Source organism: Asparagus officinalis, chromosome 1, assembly GCF_001876935.1.
Source record: "Asparagus officinalis chromosome 1, Aspof.V1, whole genome shotgun sequence".
Taxonomy (NCBI): domain Eukaryota; kingdom Viridiplantae; phylum Streptophyta; class Magnoliopsida; order Asparagales; family Asparagaceae; genus Asparagus; species Asparagus officinalis.
The window spans coordinates 16,561,622-16,577,051 of NC_033794.1; the positions used below are offsets into that span (position 1 = coordinate 16,561,622).

The 15,430-nt window shown below is 37.5% G+C and overlaps 3 protein-coding genes and 1 non-coding gene across 4 annotated transcripts in view; all 4 read left to right on the forward strand.

Annotated features, from left to right (window-relative positions):
- The window catches only part of LOC109819626 (SKP1-like protein 21), a 12,782-nt gene extending 9,086 nt beyond the window's left edge, over positions 1-3,696 (forward strand). Inside the window, exons 9-10 of the mRNA XM_020385408.1 lie at positions 1,118-1,230; positions 3,074-3,696. Of these exons, the coding sequence (XP_020240997.1) occupies positions 1,118-1,230; positions 3,074-3,114 (154 nt within the window). The 3' untranslated portion in view covers positions 3,115-3,696. The remainder of the gene's footprint in view (positions 1-1,117; positions 1,231-3,073) is intronic.
- On the forward strand, positions 4,643-4,714 carry TRNAM-CAU. Its single transcript has one exon. It is a non-coding gene; the product is annotated as a tRNA-Met (tRNA).
- Positions 4,732-12,175, forward strand: LOC109819632 (caffeoylshikimate esterase). Its single transcript, XM_020385423.1, has 3 exons — positions 4,732-4,800; positions 9,431-9,507; positions 10,871-12,175. The coding sequence occupies exon 3, from the start codon at positions 10,899-10,901 to the stop codon at positions 11,943-11,945; it is 1,047 nt and encodes a 348-aa protein (XP_020241012.1). The 5' UTR covers positions 4,732-4,800; positions 9,431-9,507; positions 10,871-10,898; the 3' UTR covers positions 11,946-12,175.
- The window catches only part of LOC109819643 (uncharacterized protein At3g49055), a 4,277-nt gene continuing 3,524 nt past the window's right edge, over positions 14,678-15,430 (forward strand). The window contains 2 exon segments of the mRNA XM_020385433.1: positions 14,678-15,427; position 15,430. The exon segment at position 15,430 is cut by the window's right edge and continues 55 nt beyond it. Coding sequence (XP_020241022.1) covers positions 14,809-15,427; position 15,430 — 620 coding nt within the window. The 5' untranslated portion in view covers positions 14,678-14,808.

Sequence of the window (15,430 nt, forward strand, 5' to 3'; positions counted from 1 at the left end):
CCCCCCCCCACCACACACACACACACACCCAAAAAAAAAACACCCTGGCCAAAAAAGGTAAGAAAAAAAGAACACAGACATAAATACAAGGAAATTGGGGATAGTGTGCCATTACTCCATGGTGTTGGCGGGTTTGTCTCTAATGTGGCACATATCCAAGTCATCATCTGTGATCATTTCTTAACTAACCTCTTTTTGTGTTGCAATTAGTTATATGACAATTAGTGCCTCTATAATTGCCGTATATGACATGGGAAATGATTAAAGCCTTCTTGTGCAGTAGTGAAAGAGGAAAGAGGTATGAGAAAAAAAACTAAGAAGTTAATAAATAATCAAGGTGAAAAAGAAAAAGAGCTGCACACTTTACTGCAATGCTAAATTGCTGCTTTACGAGAAAAGAAGAAAATGGAAAGAGCTATTGTCTCTGTCAATTTAGAGGAGGAGAGATGTCTGCGTCTTAAGGTTTGTTTATTGAGTTGAATTAAGTTGGAAAATAGATTTAGTTTAGAAGAATGAAACAAAAAACATCAGTGTTTTGTTTCGTATGTGAGTACATAAACCATATGGAAATGGTTATGCACTTTTCTGCATAATGAAAATGCATGATGTTTTTAATTTTGTTTTCATCCATATACAGCATCCAGCCTTTTATGTCGCAACATAAACCTTCTTTTCGAACACAACAGATGGTGAAACCCTGTGTTAACACTACAAAGGTCCCCATTTCCTAGTTTATGTTAACTTGGAGTCATGATTAAAAATAGCTATATGAATGCATGTTGTTCCAAGTTTCAGTTAGCAAGCCAAGGCTAGAAGTCCTAGAAAAGAATAAAGTTACAATTTGTAGGGATACATTTGAATGGTGGTATATCCCGTGTTATAGTGTGACAAGCACTTGATTTATTTTCGTAGTTTTAACTTATTATCCACTCTGGTAGTGGTTCTTTTTTTTGTATATGAAGAGCATTTTGTGTTTTCCTTCATATTTTGAAGGACTGGAAATACATTATGCGTGTCTTACTTTTGCCTTTTTACAGCTCAGTTCATTTACATAAAGTTATTGCCATTATGTTCACAATTCGTTATGCTTCATTCTATCTTACATTGGTGAATGCAGGGAAGTGGAGGACTTTGCCAGAAGATTGAATTCTGATTGGTTATCTTCAAGCCACCAAAGAAGGCTGGTGCCAAACATAGTGAATGGTAATGGTTCTCTCCAAAGATACGCAGGTCTGTTCTTCCATATCCAGATTTCTTTCTACCATAACAACTTTCGTTTAACTCTATTATTGTTCCTTTGAACTTATGTTTGAATCTTTGACATTCTTTCACATGTAGCTGTTTTCCATCTGAAAGCACAATAGTTAAACACCAGTCTATATCCTCATTAAAATTATCTTATCTAGATATTGTTATGTCTTTTATTTATACTTTGTCGACATTTCTCCCTTTTTCTTATGTGCATGTTTGGTTGCATGGAAGTTGGAAAAGTACTATTAAAAAAGTCTGGTTGTTTTACGCCGCTTGGAAAACTTTTGAAGTTTTTTTTGGATGGAGCAGTAGGGGCATGCTATCTGTTCACTTTTTTGAAAAACATGTTTCCTTCTCAGAGGTGGAAGTAAATGTCAGAAGGGGAATAGGACATTCCTCACGTAGCATGTCCCTTCCGCTACTTTTCAAGCCCATTGTCCATGTTTTCCCCCTAAATCTTCATGTAACTGAACATTGTATTTCTGAGCACCGCTGAGAGCTTATCAAGTAAATTATTTTAGCTTAGTTCTCTTATTCTTACTAGGTATCGAAGAACCTCCTTTTTCAACTTTACTAAATTGAAGATGGTTGGGGACTTTGATATTGTTCTCGTTTTAATCCCTTAAATATTGACTGGATTGTTGTTCCTTCAGTTACATGCAGAGGTGCTGGAATCTAGGCTAGGCTTGGGCCCATGTTTAAGTAGGTAGAGTGGAAGTTGATAGTGTTCTGATTTTAGTCGCTGTAGTATTAACTGTATTGTTGTTCCTTCCATTATATCCAGAGGTAGTGGAATTTGGGTAGCTAAGGATTGGGTGCCATGTTTGTGGACTTAGTCTTGACCAATACTGGAAAAGAAGATCTCTTTGTTTTCTTGCATGCTTTTCTGTACATTTTGTTGGACGGGATTTATCATCAAAGCCTCATGTTATGAAGATTGTTCTTTTTTTTTTTGCGGGAATAATATGGTGTTTCAATCTATTTGTTTTTGTGGTCCATGGCTTACGGGGTTGATGTTGAGCAAATGACTATCATAATGCCAGCACTTTCTTGTCAGCTGCCAAAGGGATTGCTGGCTTATCCTGTGCATTTTACTTTCTTGAGCTGATGAGCTTCTTGTGTGCAAATGGATTCTATGGAGGTCAAGTTTGTCTTGCAATAACAAGCAGTGGATATCTTTTTCATGCCATGCACACAACTTTCTTTGGTTTAACAGTTGTTTTCGGACTCTTAATGATGTTTATTTTATTGGAAGTATTTCACCGGAGAATTAGTGTGATCAGCATGCACAGACCAAAATATATGACCTCATAATGGATCAGCTTGTGCCAACTTACTTTTCCTTGGGTCACAATCACCCAAACTTATGTGTGACATGGAATACAAAATTAAGCCTTTGTGATTTTACTATAACAATGTTGCTACTGCATCTTTTAATCTACCAATGTTCTCATCAAAATAAAAAAAGTTTCTTGAGTAGAATTAAGGGACGCACTAGCAATGTAGCAAGTAGCAACAGTCTAAGAGTAACATATAATTTTTAATGTCACATTATATACATGCATCAATTAGGAAAAGGGAGAAGATTATGGTTGATGGAGAAAGGAGGACTAGGGTCAGGCCTAAGAGAAGTTGGTTGGAAGCTGCTAAAAAGGATATGATATGCTTAACGTAGGGGCGGACATAGTCCTTAATGGAACCGATGAGTAGGATTCATGTAATTGACCCCATAAATTGGAGACAATAGGCTTTGATATTGTTGTTGTTTTACATTATCTTCTTCATTTCCTTTTTGGATTTCATATTTGCATATTCTTTTCAGGATTCAACCAGAGACGAACGACGAGCTCCTGTACAAAATGATAGGGACATGAGCATAATGGTTTTGCTGTAACTTTTGCCACGGGAGCTAGAAAGAATGCGCTTGTTGTCGTGGGCAAGTGTTCAAAGTTGATCAACAGAGTTTACGCCATGACAAGCAACGACAAGTGAAGGTTTTTGAGGGAGCTTCCTGGGCTGAAAGAGCCTTCGTTGCCCACAAAACACTGCTGTGAAGCTGCTGTCTTTTTACTTAATTTGGCATTTATTCAATCTCTCCCCTCGTTTTCTGTAGCCGATTAATTAATCGGGTTCTATTTAATTTTTAACCGGGAATAAATGTCAGGTCGCAGAGTAAGTGTTGATTGCAGAGAATTTGGAATAACGTCGTTCATCAATTGTCCAGTTTTTTCTTGTGATGTTCCAACAGTCCCAACTCATGAAAGAGAAGATATTGGTTAACTTGACCTTGTACACCATTTTGGACATTGGTGATTTTGAGAGAGGATTATTAATTGCTATGCAGTGTTAGAGCTTACCTGTAAACTTGTTCAATTGCAGACGTTATTTGTATATTTGTTCATTAATCATCCTAATCAATATCAAGCAATGATCATCCAAAGTCAACAGATTTGCTAGGTTGAGCATTTTCTTCTTATAATTTGCTTCTTACCGTGATCACGATCACACTATATTTCTACTTGTCATGCAAATGTATACCGATCCGATCCCAAAGGATAGGTGCAGCTTATAAAAATTTTTTTTGCCTAAAAGCTCACATTTGTTGTACTTTTATTCGATCCTTAATATGATGGCATATATTGAGGTGATCGGAGATTCCTCAAAATTGCTACCCACCCTGAAAATGAATTGCTCCTTCATCGATAAAATTTCCATTTGCGTTCTAAAATAAGCTACATTGAAGAACTAATATTGAAGAGTAGGATGATAACAGAAAAGATGTCTCATTGAGGTGGTAAGCTTCAGACGAGCATCATAATTACTTAGTCACATAGTCATCCACAAAATCCATGTCATTGTAAGAAAAGGACGTATAGAAGAATCTTTGGGTTGGGGATCTGGATCATTAGGTTGCAATTGGAGAGAGTCCCATTATTCTAATCTTTAACATTCATTTTAATTTTAACGGATAAGGGGATGCCTCATAGAATTTCTACTTATATTGAAAGCCGCTATTGCAATGAAAACCACTATTATGTGATATTGAAAATCCAAGGTGGTATCATCTCATCTGTTAAAATTACAAAGGATAGTTAAGGATTGATGGAATTGAATCTTTTCAAAGTACTACCTAAGTAGAGAGGATCTAAATTCGTGGGCTAGAAAAGGCTAATGCCTATTTAGACACTAATAACAAAGAGATTTGTTGTTTCTTCATCTCCTCTTGTTGAGTGGCCACTACTTCTTTGTTATTGCTTGAACAATTGACTCGGAGACTTGATCACATGGATCAATATGTTCGGCTCATTGTTTTTTAGCATGCTTTAAGTATCAGATTGTTGGACAAAAAGAGACAGTATTATATAATTATACTGTGCAATACTTTCCATAGATCAGAGTGGCGCAGCGGAAGCGTGGTGGGCCCATAACCCACAGGTCCCAGGATCGAAACCTGGCTCTGATATATATTCAGTTGAGCTTCCGAAAGTTTTTCTTGTTCAATTTTTTCCCCATCCACTTCGTTCGAGCGAACCCTAGCCCCTGCTCAAGGTAATTTTGTTCTAATTCTAATCTTAAATAAATAATTTTGCTCACTGTATCACTTCACTTTTGGATGGAGTTCAGTTTAACCTAAATTACTTACAAAATTACACAGAAATTAGGCTCTAAATCTCTGATTGCTCAATGATGTATTTTCTCTTCCTGAGCGCGTCACATTTTGATTTCTTACAGATTGAGAAAGGAGTATAAATTAAAATTAGAGATGAAATGCTCACCAAGTTCCAATCTTTTTTTATTTTTTTGGGGAAAATTCGCAGATTTCGCTAATTGTTTCGAAATTTTTTTAGGCACATCCATATATTGGATTAGGTGATGGTTTTTTTTAAAACTGGAGTAAAATTTATTTCCAGAAAGTTTTACTTAAATTTTGAGCTCTTTCCCCCTTGAAAGTATCTATTCTGTTTCTGTTGAACTGTTGTAATTGAGTATCTTTGTATGAGAATACATGACTGCAAATTGCCAGCAATCTATATAATCCAGGAGAAGTGAGCAGTGATGTTAAATTCTGTGGCATTTTTGGAAGTTGGATGAGGAATTGAGATCAATGAAGAAAAAATTGACCTTTTCCTTCTTAATAGGATACACCCAACATTGTTGGGTCTCCAAAAAGATTCGAAAATAATTGATTCCCTTAACTGTATTAGTTTTGAGAAAAAACACTATCGCCTGGTAAGAGTCTCGTTACAATTGTTCTTTATCGAGTACAGAAGAGGAGAAGATTTGTTCGACTTCTCCTTTATTTAACGTGGGTTCTGGGTGGGTTTTAGGTGGCGAAAGGTTGTCTCACTCGATGCTTGAGTCGAACTTGCTTCCCGTTGATGATCATAACAAGATCGCTTAAATTCTAGGAGGAATTGGCCTCTTGATGACTGCTTAAGCCGCCGTCGGTGGTTGTTGTTGACTTTAGATCGCAAGAACCGAGGTTCGAATGCAAAAAGCTCTGCCTGGGGTGCTCCTTGCACGAATGTCCAAGTTGCCAGATGATCCAAAGTTGGCCTCTTCATAGCTGCTGAAGGCTATTTATAGGCCTTTAGCACGAAACTGGCGTACTAAAATCGTGGGGTCAGGACGTAACCGACTCCTCGAATTTAGCCCACGTGGACTGATTGGGTTTTTAAGACCGTTACAGTTGAACTTCATTTGGTATGACGAGCTTCGCTGCGTGGCGAGATTCCTCTGATGAGATGACCCTCGATACGCAACGAGGTTCGTCTAACAGAACGTGCTTCGCCATATGATGAGCTTCGTCCTTGATGGTTGAATCCAATTGCATGACGAGCCTTAACGAGCTTCGTCTTCATTGATAAATTCGGACCTTGTTTCCAACGACAAACTGTTATTTTGAGACGAGATTGGTCATTATAATTACCCTCGTCATTTATTTCTTGGTATTTTTTAGTGTCTACAAACATCTCCTGGAGTAATCATTAATAAAGAACGCAAAGTACTTTGCTCCTCCCATGGATGTAACTGGTGTTTGCCATACATCAGAATGAACTAGTTTTAGAATAGCCTTGCTTCTAGAACTCGATGTGTTGAACTTCAGCCGATACTGCTTAATTGTAACACAATGCTCGCAAAATGGAAGAGCTACCGAATTAAGTCTAGAAAGCAGTTTCTGATCGGAGAGACTCTTCAAGCATTGTTCTGATATGTGGTCTAGTTTGCGATGTCACATTATGGTTTGTTCTTCTCCATGGCTAGTTGATGCCACACATGAAACAGCTTCCTGCAGGGTTTCTCCCTTGAGCATGTATAGATTTGCAGCTATTTTTTCTCTTTTTATCACAACAAGCGTCCCTCTAACAATCTTCATGATCCCGTTTTCTATATGGGTCTTGCACCGGAGCTCATCCAATTATCCTAAAGATAACAGATTCTTCTTCAAGCCTTTCACATGTCGTACATCTTGAATATTGCGTATTGTACCATCAAACATTTTAATTTTGATAGTACCAATATCAGAAATCTCCAAGGCGTGATCATTGCCCATGAATACAGATCCTCCTAAGATAAGTTCATATTTGTGAAACCATTGTCTCCGGGAGGTCATGTGCCAGGAGGCTGCTGAATCTAAAAGTCAAACATCAGCAAACCTCTTTCTGCTTTAATCAACAGTGGTTACTCCATTATATAAAATTTCATCATCATCTGACGTGCTGACAACTAGGGGTGCTAAACCGTTTCCGTATTTGAGGAAATATCCATAACCGTATCCGTTAGGATATGGATATGGTTACTCAAATTTATAACCGATGGGATATGGTTACAGATAAAGTTTTATAGTGAAATATTCGTATCCGTATCCGAAATATCTGAATACATATTAGTCATATTCTTACGATAGTTTCGATTCTTAGATTATGGATTTGTGGTTAATTTTGATGATCAAGATGTCTAATCTTAACTTTTCAGTTATAATGAACATATTAACGAACTTTTTTGTATCACATGAACTATGTTTTTCTCAATACTATCTAGCTTTCTCATATTCGTTTTGTATCTGCATGCATATCCGCTTATATATCCGTATGTATATATCCGTAACCATATCCGATTTTAACGGATATAAATATAAATTTTTCTTACCGAGATATATCCATATCCGTATCCGTATCTGAGATGAGTAAGCGGATATGTATATGGTACGCATCATATCCGGATACATGAGTAAGCGGATATGTATATGGTACGCATCATATCCGAGCTGTATCCGGATCGAATGCACCCCTACTGACAACGCATCCTAGAGATATTAATGGCTCTGAAGATTTTTTATCATCACTTTTCTTACTGTGCCAACACTCCGATTTCACGTGCCCTCTTTTGCCACAATTATAACATTTGATATTCTTTTTACTTTTTGATTTTGATCTAGCATGGGTATGACTTCCACTGGAACCACGTTCCGTTGATATTTCTCTCGTCACCGATAAGGCCTCCGCTTGTTGCGAACTTGCCTCACTGTCTTGCTTGTTCTTGCACCGATTTTCTTCCTCCAGAACAGCGACTGCAACGTTGTCGAAGACTAAATTGTCCGTGAGGATGTTTGTTAGGTTGATGATGGGCTGATCATACGAGTCGGGTAAACTCTGAAGTAGAAGTTTTGTACGTTCATTCACACCGATTGTATGCTCCAACGTTGTGAGTTAGGAGAACAGTGTGTTTAGGGTGTTGATATGGCCAATCATTGATGTAGATTCTGTCATCCTCAGAGTGTAAAGTCTCCTTTTTAAGAAGATTTTGTTGTGCAGAGATTTTGCCTCATATAGCTTTTTTAGAGTATCCTAGATCTCATTTGCTGTCTTCTCCTCTATGCTTGATAGCATCTCATCTGCTAATGTCAGATGGAGATTTATAATAGCATTCCCATCCATCTCGTTCCACTTCTTATCATTTGTGATGTCATCTGGCCTTGCACCAATGACCGCTAGGTAATTATTTTTTTCAAGATAGCCTTTATCTTTAACTTTCATAGTGAGAAATTACTCCTATTGAATTTCTCGATCTCGAACTTCGCCATCATTGCTTCTACCATGAATAGTAATTTCTTACTATTTCATGTAAACAGTAACTGTATTTATAAACAGTAACTGTATTTATGAATAGTTATCGTATCCATGAATAGTATTGTATTTGTGAATAGTACCGTATTTATGAACATTACCATACTCGTGAATAGTACATGTCGTCTTCAAAGAGTAAATGATAATCTAACTTATTTTCTGATATGGAGGATTCATTTTTTATGGCAGCCACAGAGCATACGATAAGTAGATACACGCACCCTAAGTCAGGTTCTGATACCACTTGTTGGGACAAACCCGGGGTCCTATAGAGTAAGGTCTCAGCGAATAGTAGAGCAGAAGTAATGAAATGAACACACAGATTTACGTGGAAAACCCCCTAAATGAATTTGGAGTAAAAACCATGGGCAATGATAGAAAAATCCACTATGAGAAAAAATTTAGAAATTACAATCTCTCTTCTTAAGGAGAAACTCTCTATTTTTCTCTTTTTCTCTCTCACTCTCTTTCTTTTCACTCTTAATTGGAGACACTGTGATGATCATAACTTAATGCCAAGAAGAGCTATATATATCTGAGTTTGTGGTAGATGCGCACTGGTACTACAATAACATTTAGTGGGTGGGTTTGCGGTGGGTGATTACTGTAGTGCGGTTGATGATTACTGTAGTGGGTAGGTGATTACTGTAGATACATTAACTTTCCATCATTATCTCCTCACAGTTCCTAATAGTGAAATCCAAAACTTCTTCAAACAAAACCAGCCACCTTAAAGAACACATTTTTTAAATGCGCCTTCCTGAAAATTAACATCAATCACAAGTAATACGGGTAAAAAATATATCCAAGATTAATGTTGTTGTGTTAGCTTTAAAAGAATAATTTATACAACTTGACTGATGTACTCATCTGACCTCTGGTACATATCCAACCTAGGGTAAAAAATTATGTGCTGCTTCTAGAGATCTTTTTCCCTATTCACCCGTTGCTTTCATGATGTCAATTCTAGTTTGTGTGTTTTCCTTAAATTCATCATCATGATATTCTTGGGAATAACAATTTGAATATTTTTTGCTTCTGGTTTTTGTCAGGCTTCAACTGTTGAGAAGATAAATAAGAATCTACGCATTGAGATTAGTGACTTAAAACATTCGCTTGAAGAGTCCAGGTAATTTTTTTGTTGTAGCACTTGGTTACCCTGTTTTGTGATAGTATCAAACCTCATTTTTTTTGTTTTATTAGTGCTAATATGTCTAAGTAAGGCTGTAATTTACAAGTTGTAATGAAGTATTATCCACCATGAGGAGCAATATATTTAGAGTGGAAAGGGAGAAATTTAAATGGAAGAAATGAACACTATCAAATTTTGGTTATTAACGAAGCTTTCTTTGATATTTTCTGTTCCTCTGCACTGAAATCAGATAACAAGTTATAGAGGGATAGGATACACGTTAATGGTCTGAAATGGGATACAGGTTGATTAGGTTGGTCTAGTTTCAACCATATTTAAATTTCATAGATTTGAGCCTAAAATTGGATTGCACGTCTGACCTATTTGTGGGTATAATTTCTATTTAAGTTTCAAATAGGGCCATGCCATGTCTTGATTAGATAGTTACAAAGTCACAAATCAGAAATTTGGGTATGGGTCCAAAAAATGGGTAAAAGGTAGATCAGAAACAAATCTGCCAGAAAGACAGGATCCCTACCTTCTCTCTGAAACTCACAAGACAGATGCATAATAGTATATCCGGTATTCCTTTAATTTGGTAACAAGACTTCTATTGTAATCTTTATGTGGGTTGATCTTTCCAGGGGTGGGCATGTAAATCATACATTTCTGCATAGCTCTTTTGTACTACCTTGTCTTTGTAATGCTCACCAAGTTCCAATCTTTTCTTTTTTGGAGAAAATTCGCAGATTTCGCTGATTATTTCGAAAGATTTTTAGGCACATCCATATATCGCATTATGTGATTGATTTTTTTTTAGCTGGAGTAAAATTTATTTCCAGAAAGTTTACTTAAATTTTGAGCTCTTTCCCCCTTAAAAATATCTATTCTGTTTCTGTTGAACTGTTGTAATGGAGTATCTTTGTATGAGAATACATGACTGCAAATTGCCAGCAATCTATATAATCCAGGAGAAGTGTGCAGTGATGTTAAATTCTGTGGCATTTTTGGAAGTTGGATGAGGAATTGAGATCAATGCAGAAAAAATTGATACTTTCCTTCTTTGTTTTGAAGTGAGTAGCTTTTTGGCTGACTGGATTCTGTTGTACTATTGTGTTAATATACGTATGAATTGGTTGTTGATATGAAAAATGCTTGATTTTTTCCAGAGGGGGTAAATTGCATTGGTCATTTTAATTGGTAGTACCATTTATTGAATTGTATGCTATTCACAAAACTCTGTTAATACTTTTGATGGATTGTACATGCAATTCTCTGTTACTGAGTGTTTTTTTCCCCCTCCTTATTTCATTCTTTAGAGATTGACTCTGTTAACGACCTTAGTCGATCTGTTCTATAGGCAACACCTAGATATAGAGGAGAAGAAGATGGGAGCACGGGATCTGTTCTATAGGCAACACCTAGATAGAGAGGAGAAGAAGATTGGACCGTCACCCTCATCTGGCCAAGCTCATCAAGTTAAGCCTAAGTACTTTTGGGGTAATGATCCAGAGAGCGAAGAAGCGTATTATGCTTCGCAAAACATACGGTCCACGAGTTCCTTTTTCACATCAGGATCATTATCCCTCTTCACTCGTTGCTGGCTACCACCTGAGAGTAGACCCCAACGCGGCCTGGTGTTGATGATCCATGGGTACGGTAACGACATCAGCTGGACCTTTCAGTCCACACCCATCTTCCTGGCCCAGAACGGCTACGCCTGCTACGCTCTGGACCTCCCTGGCCACGGCAGATCCCAAGGCCTGCTCAAGGCCTTCGTGCCGGATCTCAATGCTGCTATCGACCACTGCATTGCCTACTTCAATTCCGTCATCAATCTCAACTATCAGCAGCAGCAGCAGCAGCATCTCAAATGCTTCTTGTACGGAGAGTCCATGGGCGGAGCCATCTGCCTCTTGATCCATCTCCTGCGCCGCGTTGAGTTCAGCGGCGCTGTCCTTGCGGCTCCCATGTGCAAGATTTCAGACAGGATAAGACCCAGGTGGCCTATCCCCAGCATCCTCAGTTTGCTTGGAAGGTTCATGCCAACCCTTCCTATCGTCCCTACTGCCAACCTTGTTGAGAAGTCAGTGAAGGTGGAGGAGAAGAGGGCCATTGCCTCTGCTAATCCCTTGAGCTACCTAGGCAAGCCCAGGCTGGGCACTGTGCTTGAGCTGCTGAGGGCCACTGACGATCTCAGCTCCAGGCTCTCTGACGTCACCATCCCCTTCCTTGTTCTCCATGGGAGTGCTGATGTTGTCACAGACCCAGAAGTGAGCAGAGATCTGTACGAGAAGGCAAAGAGCGAGGACAAGACCGTCAAGATCTACGAGGGGATGATGCATTCCCTCCTCTTCGGGGAGACCGACAGCAATGTGGCTATGGTCAGGGCAGATATCCTGGAATGGCTCAATCACAGAACCAATCCCAATTGACAACTTTCACAAAAGCATCAGCCGCAACCAACAGGAGCAAGGTGCTATCTGCAGCTACATTCATCAAATTCGTAATATCATTGTCATACTGTATACAATTAAGTTGGTTAATTTACAGCGACAAAGTAAGCAAACATTCTGTCACGTGTTTATTCAGTTGATTTTACTTTGTATCGACTGCTTAGCTGTGTAACTTGATGATATATTTCGATTCCTCTTGCTGCATTACACATGTCGGTAATCAGAGCTGTTTGTTTGTTTGTTCTAAGAAAAACTATGTTACACAACAAAGACTCTGTGCTTGTTCAGAATGAGAACCTAGAAGAGTCCAGAGAAGAACTCGTAACTTTTTTGTGTTTTTGAGGATTACATTGACAAAGTTATGTGAGATACGTGAACAGAATCTCGTCTCTTGCTGGTATTTGGCTTGTGTGGAGCTAATTACTTTTTGAGAGGATAAAGGTTTTTCGGGTTGGATCAGGATTTCTCTCACTTTGTTCCTATCTAAAATAAACGACTGATCCATGAATTTGTTAATGAATTTGTGCTTGAATTTGAAATGGGAACTCAACACCTATCCTATTTAGTGCTAGTGATGAGAACTGCAAAAAATCCCTATCCTATTAGCTGAATTCGTAAGTTTTGAAACATTTAGTCTCGATGCTGTGCATCATTCAACACCTTTATTGATTGTATTTTTCAGTAATAGGGCATTTTCAGTGCTTGGATTTCTCTCTCTGCTCCAGAAATTTGCCTATTTGACAAGGTGAGCCTCTTTTTGGTTTCTTGAACTTGCTTTTAAGCTTTTCTGTTCATTTCAACTATCAGCGATAATCAACTACTTAATCGGATTATAGCAATGTGAGATGTAATTCCTCTAACTTGGGTTAAATTAAATTTAGTGTCATCTTACTGTTTTTTATAAAATACATCACGTTTCTTTTCCTTTTCTTCCTTCCTTTTTTTTTTTTGCCCTTTTCCCTTCGTGAAGTGGTAGAATTTTAAGCCAGAAGATCTGCAGTTCCATGTACTTGGTTCTTTTTCCTGAGATGAAAAAGAAAAGCAAATGGAATATAAACATATCTCTGATGAGACACATACACCATCTCTTTCTTATTGAATTCTACCTATCTTATGAATTCTACCTATCTATATATGCATATTCTTGTTCTCATGCCGAGTATGCTTTTAGTTCTTGCAAATATGATACAGTGTATTGTTTTCTACTTGTATATTCTTATAGCCCTTCACATTAATGTTTGGGTTTCTACACAGGGAAGAACAGCAATCGAAGCTTAGAACTTTACTCGTATATCTCATGTTCAGAACCAATAAGAAGTGAGAACCATAGTGTGCTTACGGTTGTTTTTCTGCCCATTGTCATATCTCAATATGTTGCACGTATTTAAGTTTTGTTTTTTTAACATCTATGTTCAATAAGCTCTTTCTTTTATTTACCTCCCGGGAATTTCAAGAAGAACAGCAAAATGCATGCATGTGTATCTTCGAATATAAAGACTAGTAAATTTTTACATGGCCCTCTTCTGCTTACCTTCTCATGGACATGAGGTTGATGATGCTGCATCATCTCATTCGATGACTTTTGTTACCTGATTTTAATACTTAGGATTTGTGTGTGTAGAGAGGAGGAGAAAAAGGGGAAGCATGGATTCTTCTTGTAGATTTTTGTGGAATTTGGATGGTGGCTTTTCTGTCCTGTTTTTTATTTATAATTTGTTTGTTTTTCTTTCATATAGTTTGATAGTTTTATTCTCTTGCTCATTCTCTTGATAGGATATATTTTGATTGGCAAGAGCATACATTGGATCATTGCAATAGGGTTTTGATATGGTCTTTGGTCTTTTATGGCTTCTCTATTTAAAGTATAAACATCTTGGCAGATACACAAAATATGCATGCACATGTACTCTCTATTCTTAAATGTGTTTAAGTAGAAAATAGTAAGTTAAAAGAGTAGTTTGAAACGTGGATACCAAGGGAGATTGCATTAGAATAACATAGTATGTAAGCAAATACAAATATGCCGAGTCTAAACTAGCCTAGCATGTATTTTATGGCAAATGCAAATGTTAAGATATCTACCGGTTGATAAGAAGTATATTTGTTCATAATACATAATCCCTCCTCATAATACATAAAAGTATATTCTTAAATGTGTTAAAAGGACGGGTAGTTTTAATTACTAAAATATTTTTTTGCAAACGCTTAATACATAATACCTCATCATAATTTATCGATTGCATTTTGACCATAAATATTCTAATTCTAAAAAGAAAAAACGGAAAAAACATTTACAAGCTTGTTTTCCCTCAAAACCACTATTTACTAATAAAAACTAAGAAATTGATAATAAAAACCACCAAAACAACTGATTTAGTATTATTATTATTATTATTATTATTATTATTATTACTAGTTTGCGGTCCGTGCAAAGTACGGTATTTTATTTTATTTTTGCTACAGTAATCCCTTTTTTTTAATATGTCATGATTTGAATTTTTGAAAGCGCTACAGTATCCCGCCCTGCTACAGTACCTTTTAAATGTTACAGTATACCCGTGTGTTACAGTAATATTTTAAATTAATTATTAGCTACAGTAATAACATTACAGCAAATGCTACTGTAGCATCTCCTGTAGCATGAACAGTGAATCTCTGTTCTTCCTATTTGTACAAAGGAATAGATTACGATCCAGAGAGGCTCCAACGTCTTTTCCCTCCTCTATCAGCTTCATTTGACTGGTAGCTAGCTAGGGTTTCCTCCTCTCACGAGAATTCCTCTTCATCACTAAACCATGGAACCTCGAAACCCTAATTTTCTCAATCACCCTCTAAAAGAATCATGCAAGACAATCTCGGTGATGATTCAGTTATCACCAATCTCCAATTTCAGAACCGAAATCTCTCAAAACACCTAGAAAATTCGTCCAGTGAGAGAGATGAGCTCCAAATCAGGCTTATTGAGTTGCAAGCTTCCATCAAGGATCGTGAGGATTCGAATTTGATGGAAAGGTTCGAGCTTGAGACCGAAGTCAAGCTGTCCAGAGCTAGGGTTTCAAACATTCTCGAATCAGTCCGTTCGGAGAAGAGGATCTTAAGGAGGATCAGTGGCAGGATCGGGGATCACCAACTGGAGGGAGATTCGAAGGAAAGTTTTGATTTTGGCGATGAATTGGAAATTATTTTATCAGAAACAGAATCAATCAAGAATATGAGTTTGGATTTAGAAAGGAAGATTTTAGAGTATGAGGAGACGAGGAGGAAGGAGAAGAAGCAGTTTGAGAATAGTATTGTGAGCTTGACTGAAGAGAATAGAGATATTAATAGTCTCTTGAGGATAGCTTTGATGGAAAGAGAGATGGTTGAGAAGAGAAGCAAGGGAATCGGGGAGCAGAGAAAGATGGCGATCTTGCAGATTGCCGAGAGAGGGTTGCAGAGAGTTGGGTTTCAATTTTTCGTGGGAG

Bases quoted from the DNA above. Each gene is read 5' to 3' on its own strand.
- LOC109819632 (XM_020385423.1), top strand. From the start codon at position 10,899: ATGGGAGCACGGGATCTGTTCTATAGGCAACACCTAGATAGAGAGGAG.